This window comes from Lepisma saccharinum, chromosome 1, assembly GCF_977018435.1.
Source record: "Lepisma saccharinum chromosome 1, izLepSacc3.1, whole genome shotgun sequence".
Lineage (NCBI taxonomy): Eukaryota > Metazoa > Arthropoda > Insecta > Zygentoma > Lepismatidae > Lepisma > Lepisma saccharinum.
This window is the reverse complement of record NC_139229.1, coordinates 178374607-178393008: the sequence shown is the minus strand read 5'-3', so window position 1 is coordinate 178393008 and position 18402 is coordinate 178374607. Positions and strand designations below refer to the sequence as shown.

The following is an 18402-nucleotide window of genomic DNA, read 5'->3' as shown; positions in this document are numbered from 1 at the left end:
CAATCAACTATGGCTACCATGGGGTTCGTGTCGAAGAACATGTTGTCTTATTTGGCTCTTCTTGCTGCGTTTCCAACTTTTGTTGTGGCTAAGCCTGGAGGTAAGTAGATCACAACCATTCCGCCGTTAATTGCCTTCTTAGGGATGTGTCTTGTGTACATTCAACTTATAATTATACATATAATTGATTCTTCGTTTTAATGGTAACAACGAAAAGCTGAGGGAAGCAAAATAAATATGTTTAGGATTGTTAAAGGCGCAAGTTTTTCGGTGTTTCGAAACCCAAAAATAACAAATATTTGTATCTTAAAAAAGGAGCATCGAATTTATTCTGACGCGAAAAATTATAAATACATCAAATGTAGACTCTGGAAGATGTTCTCAGTCAAATAAAGTGGTTAACGGAGAGAAGACAAAATCCTTCAGAATAAAATGCTGTCTTAAATCATACTAAGTGTAAAATGTGAGTGAATATTATGGAAAACCATAAACTTTATCGTTACTAGACTCAAAAATTAATTCGAAGAATCGAAAAACAGCAAAAAATTTAGCACTTGCTTAACTTGATAATACTTGAAAATCGTACACCTAGAAATAACATTAGAAGGGTAAATATTGTCAAAACTTTTTATTCTTTGGGTTTTTGTTTATAACAAGCGGCAATCACTGTTTTTATATTCTCTATTCTGCGAAAATTGTGTTTGCCAACGATGAATTTTCTGAAAGCTCCTGGAATAAATATTGGCGGAAAATATGGTCGCTCAAAATCTAAAAGTGTTGAAATAATATCTTATTTTTAGTTTCAGTGTAGATTCTATGATTTGTGGTCGTAGAACCCGAGAATAACATGAACATAACGAGAAATTTAAAACTGCATATACGAAATTATTACTTCCACACATGATAGCTATTTTTTTTTAAATGGCGGACATACGAAATTAAATCCTTTATATACCGAGAACAGGGTTACGTTTAGCTTTTCATAAACAATAAATGAATAGTTTATTTCACTAAAGATGAAAGTCTTGATCTGGAAATTATTATTTAAAATTTTATATCTTAATCGCATGACCGTTATTAAAAATAAAAAAAAGCGGTGCGCTTCCGATGGTGCAGTGGTAAAGTAATTGCCTTGTATTCAAAGGGTCCCGGTTTCGATGCCCGGTGGAGGCACATAGTGATTTGGATCCCACTTTAAACTGCAGGTCCAGTCCCGATTAGCTTTTCTGTGCATAAAGTGGACTTAAAGCAACAATCCGATTTTTAAGAAATGGACGCCGAACTGGAAATTCAGTTAAAAATTACATCATAATTCGGTTGATAAACACCTGACGTAAAAATGTAAAGGGACGAAAATGGTTGGGTGTATAATATTTTGTAAGAAAATATTTCCATCTTCAAAAATACTTCCCCCCTTTTTATTTTTCTTCTTTCCTTCATCCTTTGTTTCCTGTCCCTTTGCATTTATTTGTTTGTCTTTTTTAAAACCGCTTTATGCACAGAAAGGCTAATCGGGACTGGAAAGTGGGATCCGAAACGAACCACTATGTGCCTCCACCGGTTAGTAGGCCCGGGACCTCTTGATTACAATGCCATCGGAGAGGTTGCATTGTATTTATGGAAGGCAAGCTGTGAATATTGCTCGTGGTGCATGTTATTGAAACAAATATTGCTATGCTGAACACAAACTACAAGTCAGCAAGGGAACATTTGTTCAGCATCACTGTACTCTGTCCCACGAGTCTCTGGGGAACGAAAACAAGACCTATGCGCAAGTACTGCGGCTACCAGCCGTTTGCAGCAGCCCGTACTGCTGTACTCCGCCTCCCCCTTCTCTACCGTTATGCGCGGCGTTGCTTCACAGATTCCTGGGACAGACTGTACATAAGTTATTAAAAAATAAATCATGATTATTTCAAAAGTTTATTACTAGTACTAATTAACTCTATTATTTATTTATTAACATTACCGCCTTGTTTGAAATGGCGGAGTTAACGTCGCGCAAAGCCTTCTCTTCCACTCAGCCACATACATAAAATTATATGTGTTAATAATTATTTGTGGAAACTTGCTGAAGTTCACGTTATGCACAGGTAAGGTAGTTTTGAATAGACGCAATTATGAAAATTCTGCGTCTCAGTTTTGTATTGTAACAGAGTAGTCATAAGTTTCAATTCAAGTGAAACAAAAGGTGCATATTTCTAATTAACTTACTTGTTCCTTTCATGGTTAGAGCAAAGGACTAAAGTTAAATGACTCATGTTTACTTCTCCCTCTATGTAGCCAACTGCACGGACGCCGCAGGCTGTGGCGACTGGGAAGTATGTTCTCCTGACCACCACGTGTGCAACTGCGACAAGGAGCATTATTTGTCGGCAGAAAGAGTAGAATGCATGGAATGTAAGTTTACCCGGACTTCATACCTAGACGTTCATTGAAAGCAGTGGCGTGTTCAAGGGAGGTATATGAGCGTGAGAGGGTCTAAGACTTCCTTTTACTTTAGCCCTGTGCCGACCTCCGTGGCTGAGTGGTTAGCACAGCGCGCTACGACGCATGGATTTGAATCCCGGCCTGGGCATGGGTGTTCTCTGTGAGTGTCCCTTCATCAGTTTCATCATATCATCACTCATCCGCATTGTCGCTATTAGCCAAAAGTGGCAGAAGAGCGACGCTAAATAACTAAAATCAAAGCCAAAGCTGTAGCCCTATTTTACAGTATTTTACAGAGACCTGTGTCTGTAAATGAGGGGATTAGAACTACCACCATGGACACGCCACCGAAAGTCCCAGAAGCAGGTGGAGCATATAGAATTATAAGTCTATAGGGAAGGAAGGTGTAAAGAGGCCAAGCTAAGGATTTATTTCAATTCTAGTACCATTCTAAAAACAAGATAAAATTTAGATTCGTGGTTTTTCAGATATATTTTATCAAGCCGGTTTTGAAACCACTATTTCCAACCTAGTAAGGCAAAGTGCGCGCTTGGGCGTATCGCCTATAAACGAAGCTATTTATAAGATTATCACACGCGCGCGCGAAGTTTCACTCTTACCAAATAAACGAAAAAGTGGATAACTGTGAAATCTTTCTGTTGAAAGCTCATTTTCAGCATGCAAGATGATCCCCACGGACAAAAGGCGGAGTTTGAATGTGGTTGACATGAAAAAGATTGTTATGTATTCAGGGGGGCCACTCTAGGACCATGATAAAATTCAAGTATAATTCCCGGTTTTCAAGGTGAATTTTTCAAAAATTCAAAGGTACAAGCAGACGTTTTCTCTATTTCAGCCTTACGTATTACGGCTTCTCCCACCCCACACTAAATAACAATATAAAGGGTCTGTGTGATTCCAATCTATCCAAAAAGTTTAACTCAGTTCAATTAAACTATGTATATATATATATATATATATATATATATATATATATATACATAGTATAAATAAATATATATATATTTAAAATATTTAATTTAAGGTGTGGAGTTTACATTTGCCGTTTCACATACTCCGACTCAAGTCTGAAAATCAACAAACGCAAGTCAAAAATGTTACAGGATATACTATTATACGAAAATTTTTTTAATTGTATAAGAATTTCAGACTCAAATTTACCTAATCAACTTGAAGAAATCTTATCTTGCAATAATCTTCCGTCTGTCAAATTGATTGTTAACAAAGTAAACAGATTGAGAGAATTCTGTTTCATTTTCCACGCAGCTTTCTTTTCATTCCTCGCTGAAAATGAAAGCTAAACTGTGAAGAACTTGCCTCAGGGCATTTATAAATATGGCTAAATTAAATGGGATTTGGATTAATAAATGTTGCAATTTTTCACATCTATGGATAAACATTAATGCATAATTCATGCAGAATTTTCGGTGAGTAGCCAGCCTGTTATTGTACAGCAAATTATTCGTACATAGCTACGTAATTAGTTTTTAACATCAACAAGTAGCTCTTACTAACAGTACTAGTATAGTATTACAATAATTTGTGCATATTTTTGAAAATAATGTATACAAATGAAAATTTGGCTAGAAAAATAATATTTGGTTGTTACATGTAGCTATTAAAATTTCTTACGGTTCCTTTGAAATTTTGTTTATAACGATTGTTCCTAATCAGTATTTTTCAGGAATTTTAAACCATTTAAGTTTTTTGGAACCTACTTCATGATTTTTCGAGCCTAATTCAAGATTTTTCAGAACCTATTTTAGGATTTTTAGAACCAATTTTAGGATTTTTAGAGCCTATTTTAGGAAGCTAAAAGCACACTATTTAAAACCTAAAAATCCGAGATCTAGTATACTTTTGACCCAGCATACCTAAAAATAATGTCTCTAATTTAAAATACTGTAAACTGTAAAACTGACAGTTTGAACAAAGGTGAAATACCTTTGGGGCATAACTTACCTTCCAAAATTCATGAGTAATGAAGATATGTTACAGAGTTGAGGTTAATGCATTGTAGCGATGAAGATAATGTATTCTTTGGAAACTTTTGGTTGCTTGAAATCAAGAATTTGTAGCAGACATTCTGTATTTTTGTACTCGTTGTAATAGGAGACGACATTTGGAGCCAATAAGAACAACCCCCGCTAAATTTATGAAGAAAGTAAAGAAGAAGCCAGTATTTTTAGAAACCGGTACTTCATTTAAATGAAAAAAACAATAGTCTGTTCGTGCAAATAAATCTATACCATTTCATACTTCACTGCAATGTAATATGATTTCAATTCTACTGTATATCCTCTTTTTTTTCAGATTCTGGCATGCTGCGACCTTGCATCGAAAGCAGACAGTGTGAGAATTACAGCCACATAGGGGCGGAGTGTAGAGAGGGACTGTGTCAGTGCCCAATGGGAAAACATTACAGGATGTACTCCTGCTGGATTACGAAAGGTAGGCAGTCGCATTTATTTATTTCTTAAAAGGAATACCTGTTGTGTTATAATACCGTAATGCTAGCTATTTGGGATTTTTTTCAGCACTGGGTATAGCTGGGGGTGGGTAAAGATGGCCGAAGCATGTGGTGGTTAGATTACCTCCACGAATAACTGAGATTGTGAATCCCACTGTTTTAACGGTATGTTGCAATGCACAGGGCTTATCTTTACTTTTTCACTTTACTGCTTTAAAACAAACATTCAAATAAGGATATATAAAAGTTACACAACATAAGTTTAACGCTTCCCTGCAAGCACACACACACACAAACAAAGCAGAGGGAAGACACGCGCCCGAGTACACAAATAAATGTGATTCCCCTTGTGTAGTTTTGAGTGTTCTTCAAGTTAATGATAATGTAATAATTTACTAATTATCTTTCCAAAAAGAATGATTTCTTGTGAAATTCAGGATAAGCATTTCATGTTTACATTATTTTTTTCTTTGAGTTTTATTACTGAGCGTCTCTTTTCTGCCACTTTTGGATATGATGAGATTGATGAAGGGACACTATTCCCTGTCCCAGCTAACTGTGGAGCAGGGTCGCTCATAGCAGCAGAGAAGGACGAGGAAAATCGAGTGGTGAAAGCTCAGCGTTGCCAACCGTACGATCCAGACCTTTGTCTATACGCTAAACGTACGGCTTCTCAAAATTTCTTCTTGCTGTTTTATCCCTAATATTTCCCTAAGAAATTCTTTAACAAAGCGAACGGACCTGGAGACAAACATACGGGTCGTTTGTCATGTGCGTACGGTACTATAATTTTCAAAAGTTTGCAACGCTGCTAGAGCGAAGGAGAGAAAGTTTGTAACTCCAGTCGTCCATTACGCAATCCCGTTTCTGTCACTGTTCATTGGTGGAGTCGTCTCGCGTCACTACTTGCGCAGAGACTTGTTCTCGCTTGCCTGGTCTACAGTTAGCTGGTACGGGGTTTACATAGAACGTCCATACCTAGACGGATTCGAACCCGGGACCCCTGACGCCGTAGCACGCTGTGTTAACCATTCCGCCACAAGATCCCCTTATACACCACCATCAAAGCGAAAAGTGGTCCCGAATGGAGGCACATGGTGTTTCGGATACCACTTTAAACTGTACAGGTCCAGTCTAAGTTAGCCTGTCTGTGCATAAAGTGGACTTCAAACTTTGAAAACATTGGTTGAAATAAAAACTGAGCTTCCTTGATTTTCAGCATTTGGTCAGAGATGCAAGCTGGACTACGAATGCTACGCAATGCCTCACCTGCAGGCAGCTATGTGCGACAAAGGAATATGCACTTGTGATGCGGCTGGAGGGTATAGACTGTCTGAAGATAAAACGGATTGCGAGTGTAAGTACTCTTTCTTTTCGTTATTTGTTCATGCAGCTCCTTTTATTCGTTGTTAAGTATTGTCGTGATTATTCGTTGTTCAGAATTGTTAGATGTGTGTTTGTTCTTGAAATGTATATTCGCTAATAAACATTCTCCTGTTTTGGTAGTGGCACAGTTAAGCAAGGAGAAACGGAAATAAATGTCTTAGACTGAAGAAAAAGTTCGTTACATTTCAATGTTGACACAATTCTGGAGCTATTTGAAAAGACAATATCTAGCTCTAAGCCCCGCGACAGGTTAACCTTGCAGCAACTTTTCGCATATATAGACCCAAACGTGCGCACAGAAAATAGTTCCGCTGCAATACTGCGGATTTTCTCACTGTCTGTGATATGAACAGCTCAGCGGTTAAGGTGAGACTGGAACAGGGATGCTGAGTGCCGCTCTAGAGTGGATTGATACATAAAACCTGCTGCAAAGTTAACCTGTCGCGGGGCTTAGTAGTAGTTCACCTTTTCTTAAATTGTGCTGTTTGCACAAACTTGCATGAAAATACAATTTATTGAAACAGGTTTACCACCACATACAGTTTTTTCATCTGTATAAAATTGTACCGCTTCATAGTAATTGTCTTCTACTGTTTCATATTGCCGCCGCTATTAATTTCCTCCTTGTGAATTTCTCTCTTCATTCAGTAGTAACTAAAGGGTCTACCAATTTGAAAGTCAGAACTTTGAAAGAGTGTTGTGGCAACACTGACTGAAATGACGAGATTGGACTGTGACATCTGTGTGCAGTAGTCTGTGCAGTGCCGGATCTACAAGCCACAAAACCCCGCAGTGCGGGGGGGGGGGGGGCGGAGAGAAGTAAGCCTTTAGGGGGCCCTCGGCCATTGACATAGTAGAGGGTTCGCGTATGTATATAAGAAAAAATGTTACTCAGGGGTACAGTCAGTTCCCTGTGCATATAGCACCGTACCATGAAGGCACATTTAGGGTATGGGGAGTAGGGCCCCACATATTTTCGATGTCTGACATCTTGGAGGTGATGTGATCAGCACCACGCTCCGGCCGCCTTTACCCTCTGGGTGGGCCCTGGAGACGCATTATGTGGGGATAAAGCCAAAAAAATCCGACCTCATATCACACACCCCGGGTCTCCCGTGTGGCAATCAGACTAGAATCAAATTGGGCTAAAATTTTCACGAGAAATGCAATGGTGAAGGTTTCTTCAACCCATCTTTAAACAGGAAAATGTTATGACTGCATGATTGTAATAAATGCATCATTTTCCAGGTTTGAGAAAACAGTGTCATATATCACCACGGGCGCCGAAACCAAGGGGGTCAGGGGGGCCTGGGCCCTTCAAGTTCTCGTCCCCCCTCCTATAGGGAGCCCAATCTATAACTTTCAACATATTACATAACTTTTGCACACAGAAACTTCGCACACAACAGGTGGGAAATTACGCAGAATTCTGTTCTGAAATGGACAGAATCAATAATGTTGGAATATTACTCAGTGTGAGTGTCTTTCTTGTGCTTGTGCGTTTACTATTTCAGTATTTCCTTTTTCAAACCGACAATGAACTAAGGAAAACGCATGGCATATTATGAATGAATATGTGCGAGAATAGAGGAAGAAGCTAGTCCATTGCAAAATAGACACTTTTGTTTCCGTTCGGAAAGTCAAGCAGAAGTTGAAAAGGAATATGATAATCAAATTCTCAGACAAAAGTTAGATGTAAAGAATTATCTTGTATAATTACATATTACAATTTTTTAAAGTTTAACTCAAGTGCATTAGGTCCCAACTTTAAAAGAATAAACTTTGCCCCTCCCCGCCCGCAAACAGAAAGAAATCAGTATGTATGCTTTACTTAGCTTTGTCCCCTCCTATGCACATCAACCCCTTCCCATTTAGAAGTTTTGAGTTGAATTCAATATGGCGGCCACCAATATGACGGACGTCCGCTTGGAACATACCAATGTGGTTCCCCTAAGCCTAATCTGTTTCTATCATGTACCAAACCTATTTCCTTTACTCTTTATAGGGAGTGTTCAGGGACTTTTGAATAACCCTGTCGATTATCAATCGACAAATCACAATACCTCTTTTCCTTATAATGACCAGTCTTAGTTGTTTCTTCCATTTTTGAAGATTCCTGTTCGTCGTCACTATCATGTTTCTTTATGCTCTTCTTTTTCTTCTTTCCTATCTTTCTTTTATTATCTTTTCTCTGCTTTTCAATTTTCTTCTTCCTCCTCTTCCAACTTTCTTCAAGTAAGGAAACTAATTTCTTCTTTCCCTTCTTCCAGTCTAGTTTCTGTCGAGGCTTTGCATCATATGAGATCAAGAGTCACACACACACATAATATATATATATAATGTGTGTGTGGTGTGTGAAAGTAGGTAGGTAGAGGGGGGCCTTTGGTAATATTTTGCGGGGGGCAAGATTTGTAGATCCGGCACTAAGTCTGTGGCAAGTTATCATGGAGAGATACACAATGCAACAACGCATAGAAATTATTCGAATTTATTATCAAAATTCGTGTTCAGTTCGACAGACATTTTGTGCATTGAGAGGAATTTATGGTCAACATAATCGACAGACAGAACGCTATATTTACCGCCGCGTAGAGAAATTTGAACGAATAGACTCAGTAGCAAACGAGCCAACATCTGTCCATCGTCGAGTCGGTCGTTCAGCTGAGAATATCGCTTCGGTAAGCCAGAGCGTGGTGGACGATTCAAATCTGTCTGTTTCACGGCGTTCGCAACAACTCGGCCTTTCACAGATGACAACATAGCGAATTTTGCGTCACGATCTTCACCTAAAAGCTTATAAAGTGCAACTGACTCAAGAACTTAAGCCTAAAGATCATTGTCTGCTTCGGGAGTTCGCTAATTGGGCTCTACCAGTTGGATGTCGATCCAGATTTTGGCCGGAAAATCATATTTTCCGATGAAGCACATTTTTTTCTTCATGGCTACGTTAACAAACAAAACTGTAGGATTTGGGCAGGGAAATCTGCAAGTGATTCTGGACGTACCCCTTCATCCTGAGAAAGTGACTGTGTGGTGTGGTTTTTGGGCCAACGGCGTGATCGGGCCTAATTTTTTTAAGGACCAACATGGAAATCACGTGACTGTCAATGAGGAGCGATACAGGAATATGGTGGTGCAGTTTTTGTGGCGCCTAAACTGGCAAATCTTGATATCAACAATGTGTTTTTTCCAACAAGACGGTGGGTGCAACTTGCCACACAGCTCGACAAACAATGGAATTATTGCAGGAAAAGTTCTCCGGACGAGTTCTGTCCAGAGAGGGTGATGTGAACTGGCCTCGAAGATCATGTGATCTAACCCCCATGGATTATTTTCTATGGGGTTATGTCAAATCTAAGGTCTATGAGACTAAGCCACGCACAGTTCGTGACCTGATACGGAACATCGAACGAACCATTGACGCTAAACAGCTCAATATGTGTGCAGACGTGCTGGAAAATTGGACAATCAGAATCCATTCCACCCACCGAAGCAGAGGAGGACATTTGAACGACATATTGTTCAAAACTTAATACCATTGTTTGCTCTTCAAAATAATATATATATATATATATATATATATATATATATATATATATATGTCATTATCACTTGTGGTTTTCATTCTATCTAATTTTAAAGTTCTGACGTTCAAATTGGTAGACCCTTCACTTAATACACGCTACCATGTTAGTATAGCACGCTACTCAATTTTACTAAAATTAAAAGAAAGAGACACATTTTGTAGAATAAAGAAGTTTATTAAAACACTAAAGTGAAGCGGCACTAAGTTCAAAAGAAAGTTTACGTCAAACCTATAATTTCTGACAGAACGTCATTGAACGTCGTTTTCTCATGTTCTGGAAGTTATTAGTGTGCATTTATGGTGTAATGTTCATAGTGCATTATGGCTTCCGAAAGTGGTTGCTGCTACGTAATTGTAGGTTTTAGAAATTTTAATTTGATGCTTGATCTAAATTACCCTGTTTTTATATTCCTTAAAGTATGTAGCACTTCAGTTGTTAGGAAGCAAACGTACGATATTCTAACCGGATTCAGACCTGAAAATATTTCTCGCAGTTAATTTTGTTAGTCCCGTGAAGTAGTCGTTGTTACTATGAAGGATTGTTGTGTTGTTTTGTTGTTCCAAGTGCGGGCGTGTGTGTGTTAATGAATATGCATTGCGATTGTGTGTGTGTGGTTCGAAGGTCAATAAAGATGGAAGCCAGAGCGCCATAACTTGTAGTAGGCATATTTGAAAAATCAATAACCGCTGTTGTTTTCATTCCTTTTTCTTTTATTTTTGTTCCCTTTATTGTTTTTTTTTTTTTAGTTTTGGACATCTTTTTGTCACTCTTACCGTCTCTTTCTTATTTGTTCGCTTTGATTGTTGCTTTTATCATTTTTCTTTCCGATTTTCTGTTTCGTTTTTGTCATTGTGTCAGGGATAATGTGGCCCTTCCTCACCTAAAAAAAAAACGAACTCCATGGGGCGACTATCCTCTGAGGTCCAGAACCTGCCAAGCGTTCTTTTCATTGGGTGGTCTGTAGCCGGGAAGCGGCTAGCTGCATACCTGAAAATCACGGGTAGCGACATGCATACGAAAATGATATAGCCCAAAATTAACATGAAAATAAAAAGTATATTCTATTCATAACCAACAAAAATGGAATTATTACAGGTCCCCACACTTGCATTCTCACATTCTCTCTCAGATTCAATCCTCATGGGGTCATCGACACAAGAAATTATACATGACATGTACAGGTTTTATGACAACAAGCCCTAATTATTGCATTCTCAATTAATTTTATCTTACTTTTTGTCTAATCAGGTCATTTGTGATTTTGCTCCAGTGCTACTTAAATCCTAGCCAGCCCTTACTTAAGTTCACCTTTTGTTTTTTAAAAAAGAAACTAGTCGGCGCGGTGACCATACATTACTTGACCAGTATAAACAAAGGCGTCTCAACGGCAATTACATTCACGTGGGCGGACGTTTTCCTTTTACAAGACCTCACGTGGTTCCAAACATAACAAATAACCTCCGTTGAGTGGCGCAAACATATACTCTCTAGCAGGCGGGACTTAAACACTTCGCCGCGACGAGCAATTCACATTACCAGGCAAATACTTTAACAAATAATCACATATGCGACCGGACATAGCTAGCAGCGACACAGCGCTGACACATAAAAATGAACAAACCTCAAGTAGAATATGCAATTAAGCGGGCGGCGCTTTACTCTAATAGTACGCACTTTAAACAAATACAAAGGAGCACAAACAACAATGAATTTAAGATCATAAAAAAAATATCACAAGGAATAAGAAAAATTGACCTGAGACGAATAGATTACAAATGACAAGCGCGACGGGAGTTTGGTATGAAGTTCGAGTTGAGTGGGCGTTTTCAAAATGTCGACGAATTTCAAGGGCGTTCTCTAAATCAATCGGGCCGTCACGTGTTAAGGTTCACACAGATGAATACTTTACCATCTCTCAGCTTCCGGGTTGCATCCTGGCGTCTTTATGGGCGATTGAAAACACATAGTATCCACGCGAAAGGTTTCCTTGGTCGTGACGATGAAGACGCAAAAAGGGTTCAAACACCCAGTTCCCCGGCTCCTCTTCCTCTCGGGATCGGTGGATCTCCGTGGTATGGCGCGGTTCGGCGTCGCATCTGAGCGGGCGTCGTCGGCGTCGTCGGGGCGTCAACATCTCTCTCTACGTCTCTCTGTCGCGGTTGGTAGGCGTCGTCGGGGCGTCAACGTGGCGGATGGTAGGCGTCGTCGGGGCGTCAACGTGGCGGATGGTAGGCATCGTCGGCGTATCAATAGGGCGGCGTTCGACGTTCTCTCTCTCTCCATGGCGGCGGATAGGCATCATCGGCGTAGTTTCTTCTGACGTCGGGCGAATCGACGTAACGCCCCCATCTCTCTTCTTCCTCTAGCCCGCCATAGTTTCCGGTGTTCCTCGTTTCTCAAAAATTATAAATGGCGTAAGGTAATCACGGAAACACGGTTTCGCTTCAACTTCCCCCAGCGGTTGAGGTAGGCGCACTCGTGTAGGCTTACTGCCTATCACACACACTGGTGTTCGCACAACACAACAAAGTCCACTGTACACGAAAGGTAGCACGAAGGTGCTCTCGTTCCAAGAATCGCGGCAAAACTGTATATGGAGAGAGTTAGCACGGAGCTGCTCTCACTACCAGGATCGCGGTAAAACTGTATATGGAGAGGTAGCACGGAGCTTCTCTCGCTACAAGGATCGCGGTAAGACTGTATATGGAGAGGTAGCACGGAGCTTCTCTCGCTACAAGGATCGCGGTAAGACTGTATATGGAGAGGTAGCACGGAGCTTCTCTCGCTACAAGGATCGCGGTAAGACTGTGTGTCGAAAAACCATGTCCTTCGTTTTATTTAGATTTTGAAAAACGACGCTAGGCGATCGTTGAAGCGACGCTTCCGAAGAGGTCAGTCCACTTTGCTCTATTGTCTCCAAACTAGGACGTACCGTGTCCGAAGTTGACTTGTGCGGATTAAGCTTCCGCCTGGCTGTCGCCCATAGCTCAATTGCAATCGCTGTCCACAAACTGATCAATTAGAACCGATTTGATCTGGCGTCCGTAATTGTCGCTTGATCGTGACGAAACTCCACACATCCGTCCTTGCACACATGCCGCTGCGCTGGTATAAGTTTCACATGAATCTGACCGTTGGAAACCGAGATATTTAAATGTTTGTCATTACGGTCGAATTTCCTAAGCTTTAGACGCATAGCGTGACCCTTCAGGTGCTCGCCCTTAACACAAGCGAATGTCTCGTTCCTCCCGTCGGCTTGGCAAAAATCAAATATGTAATCTTACAAATTAAAACACTTAACACTTTGAATCAACACGTCTTTTTACCTCTGCATACATGAATAATAATGATAATAATAATGACGGTAAATCTGACTGTCACACTATAGCCTTAAATATTTCTTTGGTTCATCTTCATGTTGACGAAAGTGTTGTGATGGACAAAGAAAGTTGAGTATCCATCTGTGAACAAGTGCCATTTTCTCCATTGTATGATTATTTTTTTTTCCACATGTGAACACCATGTGTGAGTGTTGGGTACACTATTATGATCATGGAGCCAAAAATGGAATTGAAACAATGGAATCATCTATTCTCCCCGATCCAAAAGAAGTCTAGGTGAAAGAGTCATTTAGAAAGGTCTTGCATTCAGTCTAATTACGTCACACCCGTCTGCAAATAATCAAAGAGTATAAGGCGTGGAATGTTGTCCAAAGGGGTTTTGTTGTTGCTTCACCGACTCGCACTGCATTGCAACAGTGGAAACTGCTACACCTGCCATATTTACCTCATTTTGCACCTTCTGACCTCTTCCTCTTCCGGAAACAGAACGTGTTGAATAACGACAGTTTCAGATGCAGGATGACCCTATCATCATCATCATCATCATCATCATCATCATCATCATCATCATCACCACCACCACCACAAAGATGAGATCCGCAGGTGTCGGCACAGGTGGGAGAAGTTTAAGATAGAAAAAAAGGGGGAACCCCTGAAGGATGCGCAACCTCTACCCGCATACATTCGAGGGTATGCGCTTATGTCCTGGTACCTAAAAAGACCAGGACGTCATTTACATGAATGTCGGTTCCCCCGTTTTCCTTTTCTCTTTTCTTTATTGTTGAAGTTTTACAAGTTGTCTTGATTCTACAGGTGTCTTGTGCAGACATTCTGCAGGATCAAGTACCAAGTACCGAGGCTGTTCGGCAGTCCTGGACAGCCCCGGTTTACAAATATATATTACAATAACAAATGGATAAGCATTCTGGTATGATATAAGTGTGTAATATTGCACATAATGGGAAATAAAATATATAAAAGTTATGTAGAAAGGAAGGTAGCATTATATATAGGATACATAGAGCGTCGAACATGCGTGCGACATATGAATTTCCTATGCCGTTTGCATCATAGCCTTGGGAAAACTCTTTGGACGCCCGCGAATAGAAAATACCGAACTTCTGTATGTAGTTAAGCTTACCTCTGCCTTGACCAAACTTTGTGCTATTTGCAGTAAGTAATAAACGATAAGATAGATGTGTGTTTTGAAATATACTTATCCGTGTCAGCACCTTCAGCAAACATGGGAGTGTTCACAACCTGTAGATTATATAAACTTTCAAACGATCCCCGCCCCTTTGTAACTTTACTGCCTCGCAAACTGAACAAGTAACAACATTGTCTGTACTAAGGATGGCTAGATCCGTATCATGAAATATCCGGATCCACGATAACTAAATTTTGGTTCCGGAATCGGGTACTCGGTTCTGATTGGATACTGATATTTTGGTCTGTACAAAGTTTACCGTATTGAATGAGAAATATTGTGTGGCAGCACGTGGCAAGAACTTAGCGATTCGTGTGCGTACGTTGTTCTTCGTCTTCGTCTATGTATCTGATCAATAAATTGTGAACAGTTCAAGCTCTTGAGATTACACAGTGAGTGATTGATTTGTTTTATTTTACTGCACTTTCTGCTACTTTCGGCTAATCGTCAATATGAGGATGAAGGTGATAAGGTGAAACTGGTGACACCCCCCCCCCTCCCCTTACACCATGGGATTATACCGTGAAATACCATTGGGTCTTTTACTTTATGATATTGGGTTAATCTTCAATCCTTACACACGAGCATCTGTAGTTTTTCTAGGTTTGTACTCTTTTATCCATCAGTAGGTTCTTAACAATAAAATACGATGCTACATTATATGTATATGGATGCCACACGGATGAGCAAGAGCAGTTTCTTGACCTGTCTCTTATATGAAACTAGAAGAAAAGGCTCATTTATTCTTTCGTACTCACTTTTATTTCTATACTTTTAATTATCTTTCTATATCTTCTTTTCTTCTCCCTCTTAATTCTCTTCACTCTTGGCTTGTTTCCTATCTCCTCCTTCACGTATATACTTATATGTATGTAGTTACACATTTTAACGACAATACATAGCCAGTTCTGTGGCCGAGCTCGTTGTCGCCCAACCTGGCGAAGTGATTCATCGATTTCTTCTAATTATCACTCATCCTTATTAGCCAAAAAGAGGCAGAAAGGCGATGTAAAGTAACATTCATGTCAACATGTTTTACATACTTTCCGAATTTGATCCTTTTTTAGAAAAATGTGTACGGACTGCTGTGCCAAAATTATGTATTGTGTTGCGTGCTTTTGTGATGGACAATCATTTATTTTGTGGCAATTTGGTGAAACGGTTTTTACAATGTATCAAATGTTAAAACAAAATATTTGATTCTTAAAATTTTTCATTCCCCTGTAGCTATTACGTAATAAATATAAGAAACAGAAACTGTTCCTTTCTAAGTACACGTCTCAGCCATCATGCAACTTACTTACCTTTTTAAAAAATAAAACCTTACTTATCTTTTGTTTTATTTAGTTTCAGGTCAACCGTGCAATTTCCATTCCCCTTTGGTGATAATACTGAATGCAATAGCCATTACATATCTGCATGTGAAGTAGTGTTTGAAGTTCGGAGGACGTAATCAAGCAATAAGGTGCATTTACATGTAAATAATGAGCCCATATCTGTATGGACTTGTCTTAATAGTAAGTTGTATGATGCTTGTGTTTGCGTTTGCATTTATTCCAATTATTTTATCGTTTCAAAGCGTAGATGTGATTCATAATAAATATTTCCCACTGAGTTACTTTTTGCTCTATTTCAATTATATCGCCCTTCAATTTCAATCCAAATCGAACAGAAAAAAATTAGAAAGTGGTTCACATTGGAAGAGAGTATGACTGAAGATCTGTGGGACACCATACTGTATTAGAATGTATTCACGCTGGTAGTATTTGCTTCCGAGAAACCCTGTGACTAAAGGGCGTCACCATGTATGTATACCCAAATAGCTTGAGAAATTTTGAGGATATTGTCGTGTGAGAAGAGAAAAATAGAATGGAAAAGAAACTTAAATAAAAAATAAGAGATAGAGCAAGTGAATGAAGGAGATAGAATTGAAAGAAGGAGAGGGATAGAATGAAAAGATAGACGACGACGAAAAGTGAAGGAAAGAAAACATAGAGAACAACGGAAAGTGAAGATAGAGAATGACAGAGAAGGAAAGAAATGGAGAATGGTGGATAAGGAAAGAAAAGGTGTAGAATGGCGGGGAGAGAAATAGAGAGAAAACGATGATGAAGGAAATAAAGAAAAGTTGGAGAACGACAAAAGGAAAAGGAACGAAAAATGTAGAAAAGACGGAGATGGAAAGGAAGAAAATATAGAAAAGGACGGGAAGGGAGAGAAATAACAGATAGAGAACGACGGAAAGTGAAGAAAAGAAAAAGAGAACCAAGAAAGGAAAAGGAATAAAAGTTAAAGAAAGACGGAGAGGGAAATAAAGAAAATATAGATGAAGACGGAGAAGGAAAGAATGAAAAGATAGAGAATGGCGGAAATGGAAAGAAAGAAAGAGAAAGGCGGAAACTGAATGAAAGAAAAAGATACAAATAGATGGAGAAGGAAGAAAGAAAATATAGAGACAGAGTGAAATCGAGCAATTGGAAAGAGAAAGGAACCAGAAAGTGATAGAGAAACAAGGTAAGAAATGCTTGTGAAAGTTTGTACCGCCGCTTCCACCCCTCTTTCGTCGGATACTGATTTCTTCCTGCCACACTGTCCCGGATCACACACAGTTCCTTCCCTCTCAAACTTGTCGCGTAATTTCGTAATTGTTACACGTGACGGTGGCGCACTATCAAATTCTGCCCGCCATCGTCTCTGCACTTCTTTCATGTTCTCACATTTCCAAAAACACTCTAAAATCCACTTCCGTTGCTCAACGGAAAGGTTCCCAGCCATCTTGTCAATTACTTGTCACTACTGGCAACTGAAATGAAATTAAAGAAAAACAAATGAATGGCAATAAGCACTAATCATGACAGATCCAGATACAAAAAGTTCCATCAGATTATCTGTAATACTTTCTCTGTTATTAACATTCAAATAGTGTAAACCCCTTTGTGGGACACTCTGTATATGTGATTTTTCATCCATCACACGGATGGAGAGAGTGAGAGAATCTATTGCAGAAACTCAGCTTTCTTCAGACCATTTATTTATTTGGAACACGACAAGTGTATCATCTGTGTTCTATTTGTAAGTACACATTTACATAGACAGGAATAACTTATACACTTAGATTATGGCATTTCAATCTATAATTTATGTTTAATAAGTAGATATAGGAAAAGGTGAAATTTTATTACAAGTTAGAGAAAAATAACCACAGAAGGTATTCAAGAAGGGAACTTCATCAAACATGCCAATTAAAGCGGCGTTCTAATCGCATACAAAAAAAGCAACGAATTAAACTAACTGAACTAAAGTTCCAGTTACATCCAAAGTCTATGCCGATGTTGTTTTCAGAGTTAAATAATTTGCCCATTCTCCTTTACTTATGCCATTTTGGTGCTACGAAAGGAGATTTGAAAGAGGTAATTTATGGGCCTTAACATACAGTCTGGAAATGTGAGGGAAGATAAGAAATAATCTACTTTACCAGTAACAAGTTTGGAGAGGAAAGTCAACTAGGGGGCGAGGTGGGCAGTGGCCCCCTTCCCCCGACTTTTTGCCTCCACATTATGGCCTCTTAGTGCTAAGCCTTGTTTACAAAGAAAAATTAAACTGTCTTTGCGCCCACCCCCTCCCCCATTTTGGCACCCAATCGCCGCTACTGATTTAAATGTATAAATGATGTGTTGCAGCATCGTGTCCTTCCTGTAGCCTCATTTCAGAAGATTTTGTCAAAGGAAAATCGTCCCTGTAGGTAGAGTTGATCCGAAAAAAGGCTTTTTTGGGTGAGGGGGGAAATAGATTTTTTCTACGGGTTTTATTGGACTTCATTCGACTTTTACTTTTGCAAAACTTGACATTACGTACTGTACTTCAAAACTCACAACTGAAACTGCAAGTGAAATACTGTAGGTTAGCCGAAGTTGGCAAAAAGCCAAAGTATTCGTTTTTTAAAACATCATCTCAGAAAAA

The 18402-nt window shown here is 39.3% G+C and overlaps 1 protein-coding gene across 1 annotated transcript; it reads left to right on the top strand.

The window, feature by feature from the left end:
* LOC145990344 (uncharacterized) lies at positions 1-16057 on the top strand. The gene is made up of 5 exons (XM_083126042.1): positions 1-100; positions 2284-2400; positions 4765-4902; positions 6141-6278; positions 15790-16057. The coding sequence occupies exons 1-5, from the start codon at positions 10-12 to the stop codon at positions 15870-15872; spliced, it is 567 nt and encodes a 188-aa protein (XP_082982168.1). The 5' UTR covers positions 1-9; the 3' UTR covers positions 15873-16057.
* The last annotated feature ends 2345 nt before the right edge of the window (positions 16058-18402 follow it).

Bases quoted from the DNA above. Each gene is read 5' to 3' on its own strand.
- LOC145990344 (XM_083126042.1), top strand. From the start codon at position 10: ATGGCTACCATGGGGTTCGTGTCGAAGAACATGTTGTCTTATTTGGCT. The intron at 101-2,283 runs GTAAGTAGATCA...CCCTCTATGTAG, and splicing joins TGTTGTGGCTAAGCCTGGAG to CCAACTGCACGGACGCCGCA. The intron at 6,279-15,789 runs GTAAGTACTCTT...TGTTTTATTTAG, and splicing joins AGATAAAACGGATTGCGAGT to TTTCAGGTCAACCGTGCAAT.